This window comes from Stylophora pistillata, chromosome 6 (genome assembly GCF_964205215.1).
Source record: "Stylophora pistillata chromosome 6, jaStyPist1.2, whole genome shotgun sequence".
In the NCBI taxonomy this organism is placed as follows: domain Eukaryota; kingdom Metazoa; phylum Cnidaria; class Anthozoa; order Scleractinia; family Pocilloporidae; genus Stylophora; species Stylophora pistillata.
Window position 1 is genome coordinate 33,012,522 of NC_142524.1, and position 23,654 is coordinate 33,036,175.

At 39.9% G+C, this 23,654-nt stretch overlaps 4 protein-coding genes and 1 pseudogene across 6 annotated transcripts; 2 read left to right on the forward strand and 3 right to left on the reverse strand.

Annotated features, from left to right (window-relative positions):
• Positions 1-377: 377 nt before the first annotated feature.
• On the reverse strand, positions 378-16,583 carry LOC111347714 (xanthine dehydrogenase/oxidase-like). Its single transcript, XM_088725159.1, has 22 exons — positions 16,576-16,583; positions 16,257-16,383; positions 15,960-16,079; positions 14,894-15,016; positions 14,255-14,356; positions 14,035-14,098; positions 13,752-13,821; positions 13,105-13,192; positions 12,724-12,810; positions 12,289-12,414; positions 10,839-10,904; positions 10,532-10,677; positions 10,174-10,255; positions 9,512-9,607; positions 9,216-9,344; positions 8,468-8,595; positions 8,145-8,259; positions 7,503-7,568; positions 6,966-7,154; positions 1,823-1,896; positions 1,305-1,398; positions 378-973 (listed from the first exon to the last, which is right to left on the reverse strand). The coding sequence occupies exons 1-22, from the start codon at positions 16,581-16,583 to the stop codon at positions 923-925; spliced, it is 2,151 nt and encodes a 716-aa protein (XP_088581285.1). The 3' UTR covers positions 378-922.
• LOC148729499 (uncharacterized) lies at positions 2,141-3,468 on the forward strand. Its single transcript, XM_088763049.1, has 2 exons — positions 2,141-2,390; positions 2,677-3,468. Exons 1-2 carry the CDS (start codon positions 2,280-2,282, stop codon positions 3,466-3,468), a joined length of 903 nt encoding a protein of 300 aa, XP_088619175.1. The 5' UTR covers positions 2,141-2,279.
• Positions 5,620-6,826, reverse strand: LOC148729500 (uncharacterized). The gene is made up of 2 exons (XM_088762859.1): positions 6,377-6,826; positions 5,620-6,235 (listed from the first exon to the last, which is right to left on the reverse strand). Exons 1-2 carry the CDS (start codon positions 6,606-6,608, stop codon positions 5,625-5,627), a joined length of 843 nt encoding a protein of 280 aa, XP_088618985.1. The 5' UTR covers positions 6,609-6,826; the 3' UTR covers positions 5,620-5,624.
• Positions 16,584-17,313: 730 nt separating the features above from the next.
• On the forward strand, positions 17,314-18,739 carry LOC148729501 (protein O-linked-mannose beta-1,2-N-acetylglucosaminyltransferase 1-like; annotated as a pseudogene). Its single transcript, XR_016002380.1, has 2 exons — positions 17,314-17,760; positions 18,275-18,739. The product of XR_016002380.1 is annotated as a protein O-linked-mannose beta-1,2-N-acetylglucosaminyltransferase 1-like (transcript).
• A 150-nt stretch (positions 18,740-18,889) lies between these two features.
• On the reverse strand, positions 18,890-23,177 carry LOC148729502 (uncharacterized). 2 transcript variants are annotated; one of them, XM_088762852.1, is made up of 4 exons: positions 22,739-23,177; positions 21,869-22,055; positions 21,173-21,783; positions 18,890-20,057 (listed from the first exon to the last, which is right to left on the reverse strand). In XM_088762852.1, the coding sequence occupies exons 3-4, from the start codon at positions 21,750-21,752 to the stop codon at positions 19,747-19,749; spliced, it is 891 nt and encodes a 296-aa protein (XP_088618978.1). In that variant the 5' UTR covers positions 21,753-21,783; positions 21,869-22,055; positions 22,739-23,177; the 3' UTR covers positions 18,890-19,746. The 2 variants fall into 2 exon arrangements, with proteins under 2 accessions (XP_088618978.1, XP_088618977.1); XM_088762851.1 differs by lacking the exon at positions 21,869-22,055 and having other exon boundaries at positions 22,739-23,175.
• Positions 23,178-23,654: the final 477 nt, after the last annotated feature.

Below are 23,654 nucleotides of genomic sequence, written 5' to 3' on the forward strand. Positions count from 1 at the left end.
GAATTTAAAACAAACGTTTCAAATAACAACCTTGAAAGTTTTGATTAAAATTTCGATTCACTATCCTTGACGTCCTATTTAGTACCGAATTATTCAAAAGGGTGCATTTGACAGTTGTATGTCAGTCCATCGCAAGGTCTTCCTCAGCATTTTCTTGGGTTTCCATAAAGGCTCATTACAACCTATCTAGGGAGTGTTTGGACAAATATCTAGAGATGCACTACGATTGAGGCAAACTCCTCGAACACTATTATCAAGAAACATATCTGGTATTTTGAACCACCCTCGATATCCTACTGTACAAGAAAAGCATTGATATAGGAAGAGGAAGGCTAAGAGGGAGAATATTCGCGAAAAGTGCAGATACTGCAAACAGATTTGACCAAACTCCAATTTATTTAAGTAAACGGTATCATATCATATTGAAAATCATAGCTTGAAATACCACAGTTATATTCTAAAAACCGAAGGGGCTTTGGAAATTAAAGACTCTCCAAGCTCTAACTTATGCTTAAAAGTGTTTGGCACACAATAAGAGAAAACATTGGCTGAGAGAAGAGGGCTACGGTGTACAGAGCCACTCCTCAATAAAACAATGGCGACTTTTTCTCTTTTATGGCCCCTTTTGATCCACACCTTTTTCTCGTTACTCCCACTCTTCTCAGATGCTACGTTATAAAAATATACGGATCTATTGATATGACTACCAAAGCTGTTTCCGACATTATCACTCTTCTCAGGGTTTTACACCGATGGCTTGGGCTGGTGAATCTCAATCATTCGATGCGTACTACATGTTTCCACCTTTTCACGTCTTTTAAAACCAGAATCTATTTCTAAACCTCCCTTTTCCCCTCGTGTTATCGCCGCGCTTACTTCTGTCTCTAAAAAACTAATTATGGTACGCTTGTTCTTTTTTCTTTCAGGGGTACACGTTGAAATCGTCCACATTCAGATCTGCAGAAAATTTATTCTGAAATACAAAGATAAAACAACAGTATTTTGGACCTTGAGGATGATCATGTGCCCCCGCCTCATTTCAATGAGTGATGCTACCAGGAGGTACCAAAAGGGTGGGCGGCGGTCAAAATAAAAAAGAGTGGAAGGGGTGGGACAATAGAAATTATCGCCTAATCAATTTACTCTAAATCAAACACGGCTGGTCGAAAAAACGACAACGAGCTTGTAGTGGTATTTCGTTCTAAAAAGACACCTACACTTCCGGCCACCCAGCCGGCAGTTTCACCGTGAAAGGTTAGCAAGTTAAGATGCAAAACTAGTTGGAAACTTTCTCAACCACTTACTTGTTGGACAAATTGATCAACACAAGCCATTCTGATTCGCTCACTTGTAGCAGGACTGTCAAGACGAAAGATTCCTTCAATGCCTGATTCCAGCCTGGGGAGGTAAAAAACGCTTTATAGGTGAAATTTGCCACTACCACAGACGTGTATAAGAACTGCTATTAAAAATATTTAATGTAAAAGGAAAATAAAAGGTAACTTAATTTTAGATGAGATGGTATTTATGCTATGGCCATAGAAACTTTTATGTTTTTCAAGTTTCTCTTTTATTATGTCGATTTAGGGACTGTTCGTTATTTAACGTTTGGGGTGGTGGGAGGATTTTGGCTGTGTCACAGTAAAATGTACCTGATTTTCCCCTCCCCCTCTCCAAGGCTCTAAATTATTCTAATGACCCCCTAATTGTCAGTCAATTTTCTATAGCCCCCTTTATATTTTGTCAGCAACGACTGAACTCCTCCCTCTCAGCTCCCCATGAACACCATGTGATTCACCTCTGTGTTGTTACTTAGACTGACCTGGCGTTTGAAATGGCGTCTTTAATAGCATAAAACACCGAAGCTGCAAGAATTAAGGGAGGTTCTCCGACACCCTGAAAAAATGGAAAAACGAACTAAGTTTGATATTATTTGTATCACTCTCAACTTGTTTTGGTATCGGAAACATTTATCATCTAGTTTCTAATTTTATTATGGTAATTTATTAGCCTTAAATGCTTCTCAAGGGAGGAAAATTAAATCACATTTTATAAAGCTGGTTTTTTATAGTTAGCATAAAACAAATATACTGCCAAACACGTTTAAAAATCTTAGCTAATTCAGATTAGCCCGGAGCTGAATGACTTAACTTTAGCATAGTTAGTAGAGGGGACTGGTTAGGAAACCCGAAAAACTTCAAAGGATCGGCCTATTGTTTGGGTTTTGATGTTGAACCATACCATCACGTGACCCTGACCGTGCACACATTTCAAACAAAATGGCGGACGACCATAACAATTTTGTATTTGGAGGAGATTTAGAAGCAATCCTTGATGCTTTAGAGGCCGACGAAGACATAGAACAGGAATTTATGGAAGCTGTAGATGATGTGAGTATAGAACATGTATTCTATCGTTCCTATGAACTTCTTTGAGTCAATTAAAGACGCTTAAACTTCGGGTCTAGCTGCTTTCGAGTGTGATCGAATATCTTTAGTATATCATGTAGCAGATGAGGTATTTATTCTCCCTTCTAGATTCACTGCCTTTTTTAATAGTAAATTTCATTATTTAATTGTTAGATAGTGGCAAGTTTCATAGAATGACCACAATATTTCAGAACTTGGGTGAACGCACTGACTTGACTCTAACCATGATGTTGTTGTTTTTGTTCAGGTAGAAAAGATCGAAGTTGTTTGCGAACTTTGTGCTAAAAAGTGCAAAAGCAAGCGTGGTCTAAAAAGACATAAGACAATGAAACACAAGGAATTAATCGAGGAACCAGTTGTCCAAAACTCAGTGGAAACTTCCGTCGGAGAAACAATCAGAGCTGCAGACAAATCGCTAACAACAGATGACCTGGTAGTTATGGTTGAACAAGTGAAGTTAAAACTCTCTAATACCATGGTCTATCAAGAAAATATTAGAGAAGAGTTAAAGGCATATACTTTCGTAGGGCCTAGAGAAGATTCGAAAGAACTTGGAGTTTTAAAAGAAGCCTACGATGGATTGCTGAAAAATGGGAATCGTGAAAAGTTTTACAACAAGTACTACTCACAAATTCCCTTACATGCTGTCAAGTATTTTCCAGGGCTGTCAAGAAATGCAGCAACATTGCTGTGCACTAAGCTTGCTGATAGAATGGTGTCATTCAGTAGAGAAAAGTTATTGTCTACTGTAGAGGGAAATCAGGTTAAGTTATCTTTACCTGAGAAAGAATTGGCTGGTCTGCAATATCTAGGAGGCTATGTTTTACATAATCTGCACAACAAAATAGCAAAATCAAAGAAAAGTGAACTTTCTGAGAGCCAGCAAGCCATGTCCTCTTTAAAAGCAGGAAAAGCAGTCAACCAAACTGAAAAAATCTCTCTAACTTTGACAGCATCTTTGGATCGTGGAGGTTTATGGACTATTTCAGGTGATACTCAGAAAATTTTCAGGCTCAAGAGCGCAGAACATGGCAACTGAGAATAAAAGTCATTCAAGGAAATGACATAATTTTTCCCTTATTTCATTTTAAATAGACACTGGACAGGAATAGTGCTAGAAGATTCTGTGTTCTATACTTTTGAACTTGAAATTTTTTTGAAATTGACTGTATCTGGCATTGGTGAATGATAGTGAACCAATGGAAATCAGTCATGTGATTTGAAGTACTCTATTATGTTACTGTTTCTGCGATCATAGTTAGTAGAGGGGGTTCCCTCTACTAACTATGCTGCAATAAACAACAATAAAACAATCCAGTGATATAATCCTGACGTTTATACCTTATATAAATTATTGATTGAATACTGTAGAGTTCATTCTTTCCTTTTTATCTTTCTGCTGGGTAATGGGTCATGTGTCACTTGCTCCCATGCTCTTTTCTTTTCCTTTCTTCCTCTGGTATTGCCACTCTGAACTGCAACTGCCCTTTGGATTCTAATTGTGTTGGCATTGTAACCAAAGGTCTTGATATCAGGGTTGTCATTTCTTCTGCCAAGTTTTCTCTGGTTGCCAAAGTACTCCTCTATTGGATCTTGGCAAAACCTTTCAGTAAGAACAAACTCAATTCCCTCTCCCAGTAGGAACTTTGTTGCTTCAATTACAGAGTAAACTGTAATTTTTAAACCTTCGTAGGTTTGCCAAGAAAGGAACATGCGGCTTCTTGCATTCTGGGTAAAGTTCCCGGGTCTGTTCTCTGTGCTTTCCTTCCACTTCTCTAAGTACTCTAGGAACTCTACCAGCCATTTGAATCTGAAATCATCAACTGATCGGTATGGAGCCAAGAATGGCTTTCTCTTCCTTTGGGATTCTGTAGTGCTTCTCACATTGAGGCAATCAAAAAAAGAATCCATCATTTCGCACAAATTGGCCGTTGCTTCAGCCTCTGGTGGCCCAAAATTCTTTAACACTGCAGCCACTGAAGCACTGAAGACTTGGGCAGCCAAGTTGACTCGCATTACTGAATAAGAATTGAGATTTACATGGTCATATGTTAGCTTTGGCAAGAGCTTCAGACCATTCTCTGCATCTTGAAAGAACAGCTCTGTAATATGATGCCAAAGGATGTAGGAGCCATCATTCCACATATATCTGCTACAGCTTCCAGAACCAGAGTTGTGCAAACAGTTTCTGGTTGTCTTTATTAGATGAGGCGCATCTGAAAAGAAGTACACAAACCGATGGGGAGCAAATAAATTAATAGTGCGATAACACACATCTTTACCTGCATCCCCATCCAATGGTTCATGCAGGCGATAAAATCTTCTGTTAGGAGATGCCCCATCAGATGCTGCTGCAATCACCCACAAATTGCAGGTAGTCTCTAATATGAAAACAGCATCCCAGAAGAGAGGCATCAACTGCACAGCTGTCACACCAGAGGTTGAAAAATGTGCAAGGCAGAACTTTAGCTCTGTACAGACACCTCGTACCAAGAAGGCCAAAGCATGAGTTGCAATCTGGTCAACCTTTTCCAGGGTGGCAAAGGTAACATCTGGATCACCAAGATCTGTGTATCCAATAAGGTCTCCAGAAACTTTGTCGAAAACCAGGTTGGCCATCACCTTCATCTCATCAAACATGAGTACTACGTATCTTTGAACATCAAAATATGATGAAGTCATACTTATTAGTTACTTTACCACTTCTTCCTGGACGCCCCTTTCTGGCTTAATACAGTTTCTGTAGTCTCTTAGTCTGCGTTGGCTTGGAAGAACAAGTACATTGCTGTTGCGCAGTTCCTCATAGCAAGATGGAGACTTGGCAGCAAGTGATAGGCAAAACCGAATCAACATGGGGTGATATCTCACACCAGATGGGCTACTAGAAAACAGTTTTTGCTGCTGTTGCCAAAATAATTTCATGAATGGTGTCATTTTATCACTGGATTGTCCAAGAATTGTGGTGAAGTCATTACTTAAAGCATGATCTATTTCAATGCTGGACTTAGAGATTTCTTTCCTCATACTGTTCAGTTCTTGCTCCAGCTCTGCACATTTCAATCGCTGCTGTTGAAGAGATAATTTTAATCTCTCTGGTGCTGTTTCACTTACAGGGGCATTGAGCTTTGCAGGTACAGATAGTCTTCTTGTCTTGATTTCTTTTTGCTTCTGGTATGAAGAAAGATAACTTTCACATTAGTTGCATCTTTCTGTTTCTTTACACATCAATAAACACTCATTAGATCTCCAATATTCTTCGTGTGGAAACATCTGATGATTGTCCATTGCTAAAGGGTCTACTTGTATAGGTATCACATGGTGAACTGGAATACTTGACATCTGACTTCCACTACAAGGGCTTCCTATTCCAGCACAAAGAGAGTAGCTGTCCATTTCCTTCGCAATGTTACTGACTGGGACATTCAGCGATCTTAGATGCTTGATGTAAATATCGTGAGTTTCTGGAAGAAAGCACCCAAATACCTTGATTGTGAACCCCAGGCTGTCGTCAACAATAAGTTCCTTTTCTGGGAGAAGAAGGTTGTCTTTCATCTTTGTAATGACCAGTCTATCCTTGGATGTCTGAATATTCCACTCGTTGAGGCTCTTTAAACTTGGTACTCTCTTGCACAAATCGCCAAAGGTTTTATAAAAAGCTGATTTCACAGGTTTCGCGCTTTCTGTAGTTACCACGCTTCGAGCAGATCGAGGTACAGGTTTATTCGTTTCGTGGCTTCGCTTCGGCATGTTTAATAATGGCAGCGCTCCAAATCGTGGTTTTTTCTTGATCATCTTTTCGGATTGAACTATAGAGAAAGACAGAAAGTCATTTTAGTTATTCCACGTTGGAAAAATATAACATAAATGAGGGTACAAGTGAATATGTCCACTTCAAAGTGAAATATTTCAACACACAAGGAACGTAAAGCAAAATCAACTTTACTTACATATTTCAACATCTTGAGGGTGAAAGTGCTTTTCGCAGGTGTATATAGTATCGTTTTGGATCTTTTTTCGGAATACTGCATCAACTGTTCTTGTCTTGGTAATCTCGCTGAGCCAAGCATCTGTCCATTTACGATGGCCCTCGTCTTTCGGTGCAGGCAGTTTCCAGATACCAACACCTTTCGTCCTTCTTGAGGTTCCATAACCAAAAACCGAACAGTTATCTCCCGGCATGATGATTTATAAATAGTCAAACTACATATCTCTTGGAAATTCTTGATTAAACTACGTTTGAAGCATAAAATACTTTAAAATTTGTCCTTGATAAAGTCACGCTTCTCGAAAGACAGCCGCCATCTTGAAAGCGTGTGCACGGTCATAACCACGTGATCACACTAAAACCATAACAATAAGTTACCCCTTTGAAGTTTTCCGGGTTTCCTAACCTGTCCCCTCTACTAACTATGACTTTAGCGACAATCTTAAGCCACATACAACTCTTGGACTCAATGAAAAGTGTTTTCCCAAATTTTATTGACACACACTCCCCGACATCAGTACTAATATGAAATATTTCTTGTCGTTTCAAACCTTAGAACAGCAGATGGCGTGTTCATTTGGGGCATTTCGCAAAAGATGAACATTAAATTCCAGTGGTATATCTGCAATTCCTGGAATTTTGTAGGTCCTGGGCCCTGTCGTCAAGGGGACACCATTCCGAGAGAATCTCAACTCCTCCAGGGTAAACATCCCCAGTCCTTGTAAGAAGGCACCTTCAATCTGAAACGTCAGGGTGAAATCAAGCTGTTATCGTCAGTCAGCAGTAAATGGCACAAAAAAAGACTGGATTTCCCGACAATAAAAAGAAAGCAACACCGAATATAAACGTGATAACATGCCATAGGGTGTGTCCTTTTTTGAATGGAAGCCTTCCTTGGTTTCTCCTTCGTTGCTGCATAGGGTCCCTATATCGACGTGACAGCTGGTGAAAAGCCTTTTGCTGGTTTGACAGGGTTACAGCTCAAATTCTTCTCATTTGCCCAAGTTTATTTACAATCAAAGAGAGCTCCCTCAAAAGTTTTCTCGAATATCACATCCAAAGAAGGTGGGCACAAAGACATAACTGACCTGTCCAATGTCTATAGCTGGATTGATGCTGTTTCCAACATCCATGACAATGTCTGTGCGAAGAATCTGTGACAAAAATCCACAAAAAATAGTGGCAGCCTAGTGCAGCAAATGCTGTGAAATACTTGTCAAATTGCTTCAAACGAGGATCTAGTGGCATATTGCGCAGATGTTCATCCAACTTGAGTGACCAAAACCCAGCCACTAAAATTATTTCGACCCCTTCCAGCTGTACTTTTACACAATCCCTACGATCCAATATGCGGTCAGATTCAAAAAGGGAACAATTGGTGTTTAAAACCGCCGTTGGTGAGGTCAAGATTGTTTGCATGACTGTCAAGCTGATCAATTTTCGCGAAGGAACTTTATTTATGGGTGAATTGTTCCATCAAAGGCTTAGACTGACCACTCAGCATTTTGCGTTGACTAATAACTCGCATCACTTCTCGGTTCTAGTTCGTTTGATTAACGTTTCACGTTGGTTTTTAAAGGGGAGATCAAAACAATCAAAAGAACACAAAGACCACTCAGACTATTTGGAGAGTTTTCAGACTATTTGTGAGTGTTTATCCTATTGATCTAAACCTTTTGCGTACTTCAACCAGTCTTTTGCCAGTAGATCTGTGGTCTATAGCTACGTACCTGATGATCGCCTGTCAGACAGTCGACTTCCACTTCAGAGCAGGCGGCTCCGAAACTAAAGTAAGGGTAAGCTCTGCCTGAATTGCTCTGGAGATCGTAGTTTAGACCAGGATACCTGACGGTTATAAAAGAGTTAGGTCGATCCAAATTTAAGCCTGTAATGCGGGTTATTACAAGTTTGATACAATATCAAACGGTTATCTCTCCTCAATCAACGGATGGTTCATAGGAATAATCTAGATCTGAAGGTTTGTAAAAACGAGAATTCTTCTTGTTGGATGAAACTAACATTACCACCTTAAATGCAAAAGTTGTTTACATACTTGTAAAATCCATTGGCAGAAAGGTTTACGCGGTCAAAGTAGGCCGCGTGCACCCAGTCTTCCCACTCTCCTTCTGGGTTCTTCTCTTGATAAGGTTTGAGCCGTTCTAATATTTCTTCGCAGGCATTCTACAAAGGAAACAATGTTTTTTTTTTCAAGTTCCTTTACCCTTATTGCGCGGCAAATTTAAAACTTATGACGTGACCTGTCAGTCTACTGCATGTTAGCAATTTTGACAACCCCCTTACATCTAAGATAATAGGTTTATCTCAAATCTTTTTGCACGGAAAATTGGAACCAGAGAATCTTACCTCCTCTGACAGTGTGAACGTATTTCCAAATGATAATTCATTTTGTCAGTTGCTCTCATTTTTTTTCGGAACTCTCTAGCCTGATAGAGGATAAGCTTGGAAACTGGATCGAACAATCCGATGATGCGTACTATGTGTAGGTACATCAACAAGGTTGAAAGGGTAAATTGGCCACCGTAACGATTACAAAAGCTGACATTTCGAGCGTTAGCCCTTCGTCGGAGCGAAAGAAGGGCTAACGCTCGAAACGGCAGCTTTTGTAATCGTTACGGTGGCCAATTTACCATTTCAACCTTGTTGATATATCCAAATTATTTCGTTACCCCCACCGACGCAGCCCCAAACAGTTTCTTTCGAAACTATCAGCCTTTATTCATCTATGTGTAGGTATGTTATAATCAGTAATACACAGTAAAACAGCAAGCGCCTATTCCCACCTTAACTGCCATGCCGTTCAGATCAGTAGAGGCCGAGGCTGCGGTGGGGGTGCCATTTGGAACAGTGTTGGTACTTGTCTCAGTGAGGTGGATCTTCGACATAGGGATACCAAAGCTCCTTGCTGCAACCTGCATAACACAATTGAACAAGCCATCACTAATGTGCTAAAGTCACATTTACAAATTCATTAGCGTCTTCCAGGGGTTGGGAGCATAATTAGTTCTTGTGTTGTGGACAGAGATGCGGAAATTACATGCACCTCTGAGGCCTGTACTGATTACCCCTTTGATCGCACCTGTGCCATTTTGGTGTGCAGTCCTTGTCCGACTTCCACTCCACCGTGAGTGACAAGAACTGATCCATCTGTGTACACGTGGACCAATGCTGCACCCTGATTATAAAATGCAGTGAGGAGACAAAATCTGTATCTTAGTGCTGTATTATGATACAAAACGTACTCGGATAATTCTTTTAATGACACAAAGAAAAAACTCAGATATCCAAGCCGTTCAGTTAAGACGGGTCTACTCTAACGTGCAAGTCAACATAGTCTGTTCTTCGTTTTAATATGAATCACAATGTCTTAAAATAGTGGTGAAAAAAAAAATAGTGAAGAAATGCTGAAGGCACAAGTTACACACTAGGGCGTAAACAGATATGAATAGAATTTTTTCTTCCTGCAAAAGAAGGCAACTAACCTAGCTAGCCTTTCTGGGCTCTTCCCAAGGGCTTCACCCCTGAGGATGGCCTGAGTGGGTTTCTTTAGGGAAGGATGTAAAAGGATATGAAAAGTGTGCTTTAGAAAGAGCACAGGTGAATTTTATGGAGCTGATGATGACTCAGTCAAGTACTCTCCAAATCTGTTGAGTTGATTCATTGAGTTTCGCATTTAAAGAGTGAATTCAAAATGAATTCCTAACATTCCGCTGGGAAAATATTTATTTGCACCATCGTTACCTGATTTTTGAACTTGATTGTGAATCCTACACTGCACATGGTTGGCGTTAAAGCAATGCCGCGTTTCTTCCAACGGTTTTCCCTAATATATCATCGTAAGAAACGAACATGAAAAGCAGGAACGATGAAACTAAAAATTCAAAGCCATTTTTTCCCTAAATCGTGAAATTGAATTTGATCGTATTTCATTGTCACTAAGAGCATTTCATTTGTACCTCAAAATGTACGTCTTGGCACTCGCTTTAGTCCTCTCGGCAAAGTTCGCACTCCTCTTGTTATATTCCCAAACAGCACTGCATAGTTATAAACGTTAATTTCTGATTTTTGTCTATTCTTTCCTATGCTTAACCTGACTTACTTGTTAAATGTATCCAACTCATCTCGTCGTTTATCAAAGTGGCACTTTTCTAACAGCTCATCCCAGACGCGCTGAATACGACAATCAGTCAGCTCACGATTGAAATGCGTAACATCTCCTTCTTTTAAAAAATTTGATTCTCGCACCTGTTGACAAGAATCCTCTTGTTTAATACTCTCATGGAAGTTTTCCCTTTTTCAACCTTTTTATTTGTTTTTCATTTTTCCGTGAGACTTCTCGAATAGAAATTTATGTCAAACGAGAATAATTGTCAGCGTTATATACTAGAATGGTAGGACTGTTTTACCTCTTTTTGAGAAATACCGCAGGTTATCGCCATGTCCGAGATCCATGACTCAGCAAACATCAAGGTCTACAAGAATGCATCAAAGAAAACGTAAGAGGTATATTTTGTACAGAGATATTGAGCGAAGAAACATTGGTCAAAGCAGTGCCGGACAGACCAGACAGTGAGACAGACCAGACAGTGAGACTGACCAGACAGTGAGACAGACCAGACAGTGAGACGACCAGACAGTGAGACAGGCCAGACAGTGAGACAGACCAGACAGTGAGACAGGCCAGACAGTGAGACAGGCCAGACAGTGAGACAGACCAGACAGTGAGACTGACCAGACAGTGAGACAGACCAGACAGTGAGACAGACCAGACAGTGAGACAGACCAAACAGTGAGACAGACCAGACAGTGAGACTGACCAGACAGTGAGACAGGCCAGACAGTGAGACAGACCAGACAGTGAGACAGGCCAGACAGTGAGACAGGCCAGACAGTGAGACAGACCAGACAGTGAGACAGGCCAGACAGTGAGACAGGCCAGACAGTGAGACAGACCAGACAGTGAGACTGACCAGACAGTGAGACAGACCAGACAGTGAGACAGACCAGACAGTGAGACTGACCAGACAGTGAGACAGGCCAGACAGTGAGACAGACCAGACAGTGAGACAGGCCAGACAGTGAGACAGGCCAGACAGTGAGACAGACCAGACAGTGAGACTGACCAGACAGTGAGACAGACCAGACAGTGAGACAGACCAGACAGTGAGACAGACCAAACAGTGAGACAGACCAGACAGTGAGACTGACCAGACAGTGAGACAGGCCAGACAGTGAGACAGACCAGACAGTGAGACAGGCCAGACAGTGAGACAGGCCAGACAGTGAGACAGACCAGACAGTGAGACTGACCAGACAGTGAGACAGACCAGACAGTGAGACAGACCAGACAGTGAGACAGACCAAACAGTGAGACAGACCAGACAGTGAGACTGACCAGACAGTGAGACAGGCCAGACAGTGAGACAGACCAGACAGTGAGACAGGCCAGACAGTGAGACAGGCCAGACAGTGAGACAGGCCAGACAGTGAGACAGACCAGACAGTGAGACAGGCCAGACAGTGAGACAGGCCAGACAGTGAGACAGGCCAGACAGTGAGACAGGCCAGACAGGGAGACAGAGCAGACAGTGAGACAGACCAGAATACATAAAACAATCTAATTTATCTGATCACCCTGTGATATCTGGCTAACAAGAAGAGAACTAAGTAGAACCTTAAAAACAAACCGTCCTGAGTTTTCAGGCACACTTAGTGACTGATCATGTGATTACATTCAGACCAATATAAAAAAGATCTCATTTCTGAAGGCAGTAATAAAAAAAGGAAGGAGACTTTATTCATCCATTTACGAGGCGATTTGTATGTTCTACACCGTTTTCCTCATAATTTATTTACCTGAGGAGCACCAAAACCTCTAAATGCTGTATTAGTGGCAATGTTTGTTTTACACAGGAAACCAACTCCACGGATGTTTGGAACAAGGTAACAGTTTGCCATGTGAAGCAAAGCTTTTTCCATAACCTACGGAAACACCAAACAAGTACATTGTAGAATCACGATTTTTCTGCTTTGATGATAAGTCGCAAAATCTTCTTCCTCAGAAATTGAAATTTTTACTTGTTTCAAAAGACAGTATTTCTAATCACAGCAGTTAGCCTGACCATGCAGTAACTCCGTTATATACAATAGAATCCCTAATGACCTTGTTGATTGCCGTAACTGACTCTATCTGCACAATTAATTCTTACACAGATGACAGCAGTTGACCATTTTTTTATTGCACAAGAGAAATATGCCTATTCGCCTCTTAACTGTATAAGATACCCTTACCGCCCATGACACATCCAGAGAGTTGCCAGCATTACTGTAAAATTCAATATCCAGAGCCTTGATCTTCCCTTTTGACGTAAAGCCAAGCTACAAAAGATAATTCAGTTCGATTTAATAATGTTTACATGTAACAAATAAGATATAACATATCTACTCTGTCTTGATTTAAAGCAAACAAACAAATAACAGATAAAGTCTGTTACGTTGATTTTCTTAGAGAACGAACGATGCTTACCGCTTTCGATCTCCTGAACACTATTTTGTTGCCTCCCCGGTGGGGTTTCAAACATCCTGTCTATAAGAGTTTATGATTCTCCGCCCTGAGTAAGAACGCCTCCCCGACCCTCCACCCGTCACCCCAATGATATATTGAATATGTACCTTATACTTGGCTAAGAAGGGATGTCGCTTTCCTGTACTGATCATGTCCTCGTTTCGATCAAGCATACAGCGCACAGGTTTACCAGTCCTTTCATAAACGAGAAAGACATTTGAAGTACAATACGACCTACTGCTCATTTTTTCCCTTATCAACCGAAACTCCATCCTCGTGAAATTGAAATGATTAAGTTGACGGAAAATTCTTGAGGGCCTTCATTGTATTTAGCAGAATGATATGAAGCATGAGACATAGATTAAAAATAGTACGTAGAAGAATGGTCTGCAATCGAGTCCAATGGCTCATCTTTCCAACGTTTATCTCAATTTTTATGGCATGGAGAGACTACGAATCAGGCAAATTGCTTCCGAGTGGGATACTGATCCACGGAAATTTACCCCCCCTTGGCATTTGTCAGGTTCCCTTTACAGTTAGCCGGTTCTATTTAACTGTATACTCCTAGGTGAAGAAGGCACCTTAAGAGGAAAGTTTTTTTCGTAAAAATCGAACGTATTTATCAATAGATGATAACTTCGAGTCTTGATTGTCTTATCCATGCGTGAAAAAAGGGGCATTTGGCTAAACAGGATATCCGACCCCTGATCGGAAAACGTTTTTTAGTTATCTAAATGAGATGAAAGTGAATTACTTGGCAGCCGCCACTGCTACTACGCACGACAAGAAGCAGCTTCGGGACTCTTTGCCTCCAAAAGCACCACCTGAAAAAAGAAAACGGAAAAAGGCAAAATAAAATTTAAGAGCTGATTAACACTATCAAACCACACAGAGGCAATAGCTGATACTGGTTAACAGTATAAAATCACGCAGAGGCAATAATTGATTTTGATTAACAGCATCGAACTATGCAGAGGCAATAGTTGATCAAAAGCAGGTTTTTCCTTTGGCGCAAGTAGAGTTGTAATCTTCCTCACCCACTCTTTTTGTCCTCACGACTATTCTGCTAAGCGGAACCCCCAAGGCTTTTGCAACAAGTTCCTGGAAGTGAAAAACATTACTGGAGGTCAGTAGAATTAACAGACCCAAGATCTTTAATGAGTAACTCCTTGGAATCAGTATGATGGACAGTACAGAGGGAAACGGGGCGGCTAAAATAAAGTTTAAAGAAACGAGTCCAAGAGAATCATATCCTACCTGAGTCTTTAACTGATTTTGAGTCGAAACAAAAAGTTCCATTTCACCATCCTCGCCTTTGGGTATAGCTACTGTGACTTGTGTTTCTAAATAGAAATGTTCCTTGAAGAAAAATGGAGACAATTGGGGTCGTTTCTGCGCCGAAATTTCAGGGTCAGGTAACGATTATAATCATAATGATAATAATAATGATCATAATAATAATATGAAAACAATAATAATAATAATAATAATAATAATAATAATAATAATAACATATTTTACCAGGTGGACCCCCCTAAGCAAAAGCTGTTTTAAATGGATACCCTGGGCATTGAAATAATAAATTAAGAAAAGTAATAATCAAATTGAAAATTAATCAATGAACTCTAATCAATTTAATCCATTAAATTAAATTGGTTTGAATCAGTTGAATTAATTGTATCGATAGAAGGAAATTAAACCCTACAAAATTATCTGAAAGGGGTTTGTAGTGAATTGGCAAGGACAGGCTATGGCTTTAGACTATAGCTAAAGATAGCTTCATCTCCTAATTGTCTTTTGAGATTTAGTACCCATTTCATTCTAGCTCACAACCTTTCGTTGCTTTGCGCAAGGGAATTGACTGCGTTTAACTGCATTACACAGACTGTAACACACCTGACCCCCGAGTCTCATCTCCCCTCTCAGCACGTGATCCGATTCAACAAAACCAGTTTCCAGGTCTCCTCTCTGGATGCGCAGTGGTTTACACTCAAAGAACGATTCAGCTTCAATAGCTTCCTGAAGTAAAGGATTCAAAAGTGTATGCATTAAAGCTGGCTTTACAAATTATATGAATTTCATATATTCGTTGTGTTTGATTTACAAATTATAGAACCAATCTCCAAACCAAGCTGTGATTCTTTTTGTCAGGAATCGACGACTCTGATAAGGCCGATTATCTGAGTTTATCTTACCAGCCAATGAGATCGATGTTAAGAAAATCGAATATCTTTAACAAGAAATTAAATTCAATAGCCTCCTGAAGTAAAGGATTCAAAAGTGTATGCGTTTACAAATTATAGAAGCAATCTCCAAACCGAGCTGTGATTCTTTTGGTAGGAATCGACGACTCTGATAAGGCCGATTATCCGAATTTATCTTACCAGCCAATGAGATCGATGTTAAGAAAATCGAATATCTTTAGCAAGATATTAAATTCCTAGCATTGGTCTTTCAAATCACAGCCAGAGCGATAAGATAGATAAGGCAACAGACTTTTCTCAAGTAATGCCGAAAGTTGTATCAAGAAAAGCTGTTAATGAAGTTCGATAAAAAAATAGCCGAGATAATTGCACTTTGGTTAGGAATTCAGAGATTATTGTACCGATAAACCTATTGCTTTTCTGTAAAATCGATGGACCGCAATTTCTATTTAGTGACTAGTGTAATAACTTTGTTATAATGCTTGGAGAAGACTTGAAAAATTTGTAAATCGCGAATGACCTCAAAACTTTTTTTATGATCTTCCGACATCCCGATTCGGTAATTACAACGAAAAAAGGAATGGAAAGTGCTGCTTTTGCTAATCAAAACTGGGGCGGCTACGTACAATTTTGACTAATTGGGTACCACGTCAAAACTTAAGGGTGAGTAATGATTGAAGCCCTTCATATCCTCTTGATAAATTGCTAGATTTCGAAGTTACTTATGATAGGTGAGTCAAATTCAGAGTGAGACTTACCTCAATAGTAATTATTCTTGGTAAGTCTTCATATCTTATTTTGACCATCTGAGCTGCTCTTTGGGCCTGGGCCTGAGTTTCAGCGGCAATGGCTCCAATAACATGTCCAACACAGGTCACCTATAATAATGAACATTTGCATCAGCACATTAACCGTGAAAAAAAAAAAAATGTCACGAAAATTGTCACAAAACCCGATGAGGTTGAGCTATACCGTAACTAATTTTTTCTTGCCATAGGCCATTTCTGTAACACGAAACTCAATTTCAAGTTTTTTTTTTTTTATTTTGCGTATACCTCGTATGTTGCAAAAAGTTCTTCATCTCCTTGATAATATCCTATATCGTTGCTTCCTGAAACGTCGTTCGCATTTATATATGTCTTGATACCAGGAAGACAGAGTGCTTCAGAAGCATCCCCTGATCTGCAGAGTTAAAGAAAGTATGGTGTCAGTTGTCTTTTAGCTCAGCCCGGCACATTTCAATCGGTTGTTCATGAAGTGCATTGATACTTCCAAGCAAGTTGCACTTGATCAAAATTATCAGCTTGAGAGATACGAAGTTTATCAGGTCCGTGTAACTGAGATTTGTACGTGGGAGATTGGGTTTGTCATTGCCTGTGCATGTCAAATTATTGTAAATCTGGTTTCTGTCACAGATGCTGTTAATTATCAAATGGTAAACACCACAGCGTACACTATTGAGTTATGGATGCACGCGGGAGGTTGCTAAGCACGAAAGAAGCGTAGGAGTCGCTCGAGGCGATAGCCGAGAGCGACTCTAGCCTCTTGAGTGCTTAGCAAACCTCCCAAGTGCATCCATAACTCAATAGTGTACGCTGTGGTGTTTACCATTTGTTTTATAGCATAACATTGATACATTGTAGCTAAAGAGTTCCCTTTTATTTAATAAAGCTTACATGACCAGAAAAAACAAGCGCGCGCGGAAAAATAGTCTTTGCATTTGCTCACGTCAGCAGCGTACAGCGATGGGCAAATGGTGGAAGCTAAATTGACCAATCAGAGCGCACGCTTTACTTTGGTTATGTTATAACATTCTATTGAAATTGCTTTATTCTCAGTTATCTTTAGAAAACGGTTAGTAGTAAGTCTTCCTATCTACCCTTTAACGTAAAAGTAAGGTCACAAAACTTGGTGATGAGGCATGTTACTTCACCGGTAGAGTTCATACAGTAAATGGAAGAACATAGGGATGGAGTCTGAGGAAATTTATGGTTCATATGTGGCTTCATCTAAAAAGAGCAAGCCTTAATCAGCACCATGATGCCTACCTGCATTCACGACAAATTTTTTAAAGTCTTAATTGGATGCGGGCTGAACGATCCTTTATTTTTCTCCGAAATGCAGGTCGTTCCAAATGAGAGTGGGTTGTTATAACTACAAAAACAATAATTGAGTTTTTAGTAAAACAAAAGGCAACAAAAATTTGTTGGAAGCCCTCGCCCCACCCGTTTTTCTGTGCCTTACAAACCCACCCTTTCTTTGTAGGGTGTTAAAACGTAAAATATACAAGGGTGAGCTGGAGGAAAAATGGCCGAAACCCCATCAGTCAGTTGACTGGGATATGTGGATGAGGCTGCCTTCCAATATCAAAGGACGAGAGTGCATCATTCCGGACATTTCTCGTACTTACCACTTTGGAGCCAAGGGACTAAATGTGGGAAGCTTTATGCTGAACATTTATTTTAAAAATCATGCGCTGAAAAAAGAAACAAATATCGAGTTGAACGCAGAAATGATGTATAAGGATAACTACGAAAGAGAAATATTTCGTCTTATAGGGTAAGAACCTTGATTTAACGTTAAAAAAAAGTGATGTCTGTAAGTGGCTGATCCAGCCGGAGGTTATCCTGGTTTCCATAGCAAGAAGCGACAAGAGGTATTGCCACTCCCCTCAGGATGGGGTGCCAGTCCATAGCAAAGTTACCACCAGTATTTCATCACATTTCCCTTGCAATTTTAATACCGGTACCCATTCGCAGATCATTTTACTCACGTTCATTCAGTCGTTACCTAGTTAAACTTCTCAGTATTCGAGTTTGATTCCCAGATTTTACAACATGTAACTTCTCCTACAATATCAGCTACAGGGTATTATTTTGATAGAAAAACACAAAGCTCAGCAATGTTTAAGACTAGCTATAGCTGTTTGAAGTAACAATCGGATCTTTGGAGTAATTTAAAAGTGGTTAAAACCGAATGGCCCTCTAAAGTTTTCCTAAATGGCTTGTCAGCAAACTATATTCTGACAATCAGTTCAAGGTATTAACAGTGAGCTTTTTGTTTTGCGTTTCAGAGAGGCCAAGCTTTTAAATCATTCCAAAAACCCTTGCGCAAACCTTGAAGACTTTGTCCCAGACACCACTGGACAGACGTATTTGTTTTATCTGCGCATGGACACTCCAAGAGACTATACACGTGGTCTAACATAGCGCGCTGTTTTCAAATGTGGGATCTGGACCCTAGAGGATTTCATAGAAGTATGTGGAGATTCTGGATCAAGAAAAATCACATTTTGGTGATTGGGTGTCCTGCTTCTGTTTATTGTACAAAGAAACCGAAAAGTTTAAATCCGATCTATCTTCCAAACAAAGAGACGAGACCGAGAGATCTTGTTTAGCAGATTATCTTAATTTTGCAAAAAGTAGCACTCCCTCGGATTGGGGAGTCTGTTCCCAATTAGCAAATGTTGTAAATATGAAAAGAGGTATTTCTCCTGGGTACTATTTATTACATGGAGTAATTGGAACTATGCGTCACGTTTTGCAATACGAGTTATTTAGATACTTATTCGCATAGAATACGTTTTAGAAAAGGCTTCATTAGTTACTTGTAAGTATTCTTCTCAACACAAATTAGAAGTACAAGCATCAGTTTTAAGTGATATTAAAACACCACTACAGGACATCACTTTCCATATACAAAACATTATGAAATTTAATATTATTGCCCATCATCCCTCTCTTCGCTTACAAGTTCACTGACAATTGCTTTGAGGTTCATTCTTTCGATGTCAATTGCAACTGGACGGGACGCTTCCTTGGTCGTACGTCGTTGAGCTGACACCTTTGCCAATGGAAGAGGTCACTCAGAATAACATTGCATTAACCTTTTAAATTCCATGGGTGACCAAGACAGAATTTCTGCTTACAATATCAAGACAGTATCGAGCACAACAGTGATGAGAATAAAGAAAAATATTAATGAGGAGATTAAAAGTTGATCCAATACCAAATTCTCAGAACTAACGTCACAAGAATTGTACGACAGGCTGTAAGGAGAATGACAAATGAGATCTTGGGAGTAAAATGATTAAGAATAGACAGAGCGCCTTTCGAAGTTATGAGAACGGCCAATCAGAAGAAAGGAGAATACCCCTAAAGACCAGTGAGAACGCGAACTAAAACCCAGCAAACTGCCTGAAGCGCGGGAAAACGCGGGTGACTAAGTCATGATTGGTTTAAGGTTTGCATCTGATTGGTTAAAAAAATGGAGCGAGTTTTATGGACCAGTAAATTGAAAATGACTTTAAAAAAGTGTCATAGAATCTGTCCGTTGAATTTTGAAGGTTTCAGTCACTGGAAAATATCTATTTTTGCTAACTAAAATGAGATTTCGTATACTCTGTCTCACTTCCTCGGCCTCTTGACAGAAATGTTTGTTTGACCCTGGTAGCAGTCCTCTGTACCAGCGTTTTCTACAAAGTTCCCAGGCCACTTTCTTACAATTCACTTGCTAGAAAGACAGCCTCAGGGATCCTTATCAGAGTCACTCATGCAATCCAAACACTTCGTAATCTGTTATTTTAAATGTCTTTTTTCCTGTTAGAAATGTCGCTTGCTGGCCTGGAGGAGTGTCAAACGACCGGCCAAGATGGCTGAAACCAGAAATAATTCCTTCGTCAACCGCTGATATGATTTCCAGGTCGCGCTGTCCACCAAATTTTGGTCCCAGGCCGCTATCAGAATAAAACCCTGTCAGATGACTCTTCTTGATCGGCATTTTGGTTGGTCCCAGGCCCTGTGGGTTAACCATGCTGAACAAGAACGCTTTTGTTTGTGTTACCCACGTGACGCGACCTAGTAAAGTAGTTTATGTTTCAGGAACTTTGTAAGAGGTATTGCTAAATTATGATACCTTCATGTCGATTTAAGTGTGTACCGATGTTTCGAGGCTCATAAAATGTTTCGAAATGTTTATATATTCATTTTATTGTCTGTCCGATTCAACGTCGTACACTCGGTATGTGACAGGGCTCTAAAACTCGGAAAGTACACTCAAGAAAAAAGTGGAAATTTTTTTAACCTTTACCGTGCATAAACGAAACACTTCATACGTCAATCCTTTTCATTTAAATTCTTGAACCAGAGAGTAAAGAAGGCTTAATTTGGAATGCTAATAGGCGTTAGAACATAGCCAGCAGAGTCGCGTAATGAAATTCATTATACGTAAGCGTGCTCAAAATCCCGATAGTGCACGCTGATAGCGTCAGAAAATCCGACTTCGTCAGAATTTTTTTTACGCGCGAGCGGATATTGTTAGCGCGGGGAAAAAAATTATATTTCGCGACAATATTGGATAGAAACAGAAACTCGGCCTACCATTCCGAAAACGAAGACAATGTTTCGACCTTTTCCCTCGGGCTAGTGTTCTTAAATGAGGCAGAAAAAGAGAAAAACAAATGAAAAGGAGACTCGGCATCAGCGCCGTCACGATTCGCTTCAATTGATATTGTTGTCCGTTTTTCGCGTCGGATTTGATGCACAATTCCACCCGCTATGTTCTAAAACAATTGATTCATGGTTTCAGCTGTGCACTATCGAGTTATGGAGCACGTGGGAAGTTTGGAGAGCACTCAAGAAGCTAGAGTTTCCCTCGGCTATCGCCTCGGGCAACTCTTACGCTTCTTATGTGCTCTCCAAACTTCCCGCGTGCTCCATAACTCGAGAGTGTTCGCTAAAGCATGAACCAATTGTTAATTATCTTAGTTGCCTGGCGTTAAATTACAAAGGAAAGCTGTCAGATGCAGTACCAACTACAGAAAATTGGTTAGGTATGTATTTTTAGGCCGTGCACTAGTTAACGTCCTGCATTCTGCATAATCAGCATGGGTGGAAGTGTCGTGTATGAAGGTACAATAAGAGGTGGGTAAGTTCTAGTTGATAAATTTCCCAAGTGTAACGAATTAACTAACCACTCATCCACGGCACGTCTGTGAAGCCACCAAAAATACTGTTTACGCTGTTTACAATGGTGACGGTGGGTCCTTTGTTGTCGCATTTGGAATGAAAGCTTTCTGACGAGGAGCCATCACGAGAAGCTTGGAAGAGAGGGATCCATGTCCCATGCAAAGGAGGCAACCAGGCTTGAAGCACCTGGCGATGCTCAACAGAAGTCAAAATCTTAGATTCCTGAAATGGTTCAGGAGATTTTTTTACTTGAAATGAAGATCCAAAAGGACCTGGCCCTTTTAACTCGTGGACAATTCCTTGTATCTGATAGAAATCGGCCTCTTCCTCCACTTCTCTCAGAATTGTTGCTTCATCTGGCAAAGTTAATTTCCCAGTTCGTAGATAATTGAGTATAAATCGAAAGTGAGTTCCATCTCGGTCGATAAAGAAAGCGCCGTCTTCAGAAGGTCTTGTTTCAAACTTTCCAGAAAACATGGCGGCCAACATGGAATTGGGATCTTTGGTCAGCGTTTGAAGACTTGTTGTGAAGTAATGACCGCCAACATTGAGTTTGATGATCGACGAATAGATGCCACTATTCATTGCTAATTTCTTCGAAATGGGGTCGAATATCCTGAAAAAAAAAAAAACATACACAAATCATTTTTAAATTTGAATATTCAAGTCAGCATCACTTACTATTTGTAATGATTACTCACCTGTTCTTATATAGTAAACTTCAATTCCTTTTCAAAATTCTAAACGAATATTACTAGAAATTATAATTTTTCTCCCTGTGATTTGGATTGGAAATATCAGTGTAGTTTTTTCGGCATCTACTTGTCAGCCAATGAATCCATGATATGTGCCAATAGCTTTAGAATTTAGCCAGAAGGGATTACACTCCTACGAAGCAAGATAAATTTGTCATAACAGCACGTCGCAGGATGCTAGGGGCTTATTTCATATTGAGAGCTCTACTACGGCACAACTCACGTAATGCAACTTCGTTTGCGTTTTTAAAACTATTAAAACTACTAAAATAGTCTCCAGCTTTGGGAAACATATCTTCACAAGTGTTTGCTCGTTTTCGGATAAAGTAATTGTAGAATTCTATGATATGTCTTTTTATGATTTATTTTTATGTGCATTGATTACCACGCTCCAAAAGTTTACCAACTTGTGAAAGCCACAATAGATTTTTAAGTTAGTTTCACTTTCGCCTTGTGCACGGTATTTCCTTATGAAGTTAGTTAGATGGGCTAACTTAAAAAAGGCTTAAAAATCTGTGTCAAACCGAACTAGCACTTGTATAGAATTCAGGAAGTTCCATTCCGTTCTTTCGAATTTTTCTTTATCTGATGCAGGCTTCGGTCCTTAGCTTAAAAGCATTACAATTCATGGCGGACTTCGTTAAAAAACGAAGAAGACAATTATTGGGGATATCAGTTATCACAAGGACAGAAATATCAAACTCCATTGTGTTGGCACCATACTGTTAATTTTTTTAAACACTGACAAAGCTTTCGCGACGCTCGAAAATCAATATTTTGTACGTGAAAAACCATAGTACACCAAATGGCACTCACCCAGATTTTTCACTTTGCTTGATGCAGGTTCTGTCTTTGGCCTCTCAAGTTGAGGTATATTTGTTCACTTTTTCCGTGCCAAACAACTGAGCTCAGACAATCATTCTGACCACCTCACACTTAGCGTTTATCATCAACACCCAGAGTTGTGGCGAAAGAAAGAATTGCCTTTTGTGAGGCAAATTCAAACAATGGTACATGAATATTTATAAACAGAGAGTGTCGCCATTGTCTGACAAACTTTTTGCATTGCTCCTCCTGGTTTTTATTTTCTGGTTTCTAATATGACAATCATTCTGACCACCTCACACTTAGCGTTTATCATCAACACCCAGAGTTGTGGCGAAAGAAAGAATTGCCTTTTGTGAGGCAAATTCAAACAATGGTACATGAATATTTATAAACAGAGAGTGTCGCCATTGTCTGACAAACTTTTTGCATTGCTCCTCCTGGTTTAGAAACCAGGAGGAGCAATCTGTATAGAATTGTATAGAATTCTATACAGATTTGTATTGACAACAAAAACAATCTTTTGTTTTGAGGGTTTTTCTTAAACGACCCCCCCCCCCCCAAAAAAAAAAACACGCAGCCTTCACTTTCCCTCAACTTGTGATTCAATCGGTTGATTGAGAAAGCTAAAAAGGTCATAACCTCGGTAGTCTGGAATTCAGGCTGATAGTTTCTAAAGAAACTGTTTGGGGCTGCGTCGGTGGGGGTAACTAAATAATGTGGATTAACAAAGTTGAAATGATAAATTGGCCACCGTAACGATTACAAAAGCTTTTGTAATCGTTATGGTGGCCAATTTACCATTTCAACTTTGTTGATATATCCAAATTAGTCTGGAATTCAGACGAAAACATCTAAGTAAACATTTTAGGAACTAAAATATATTGTCGCTTGAATTTTGGCGTTT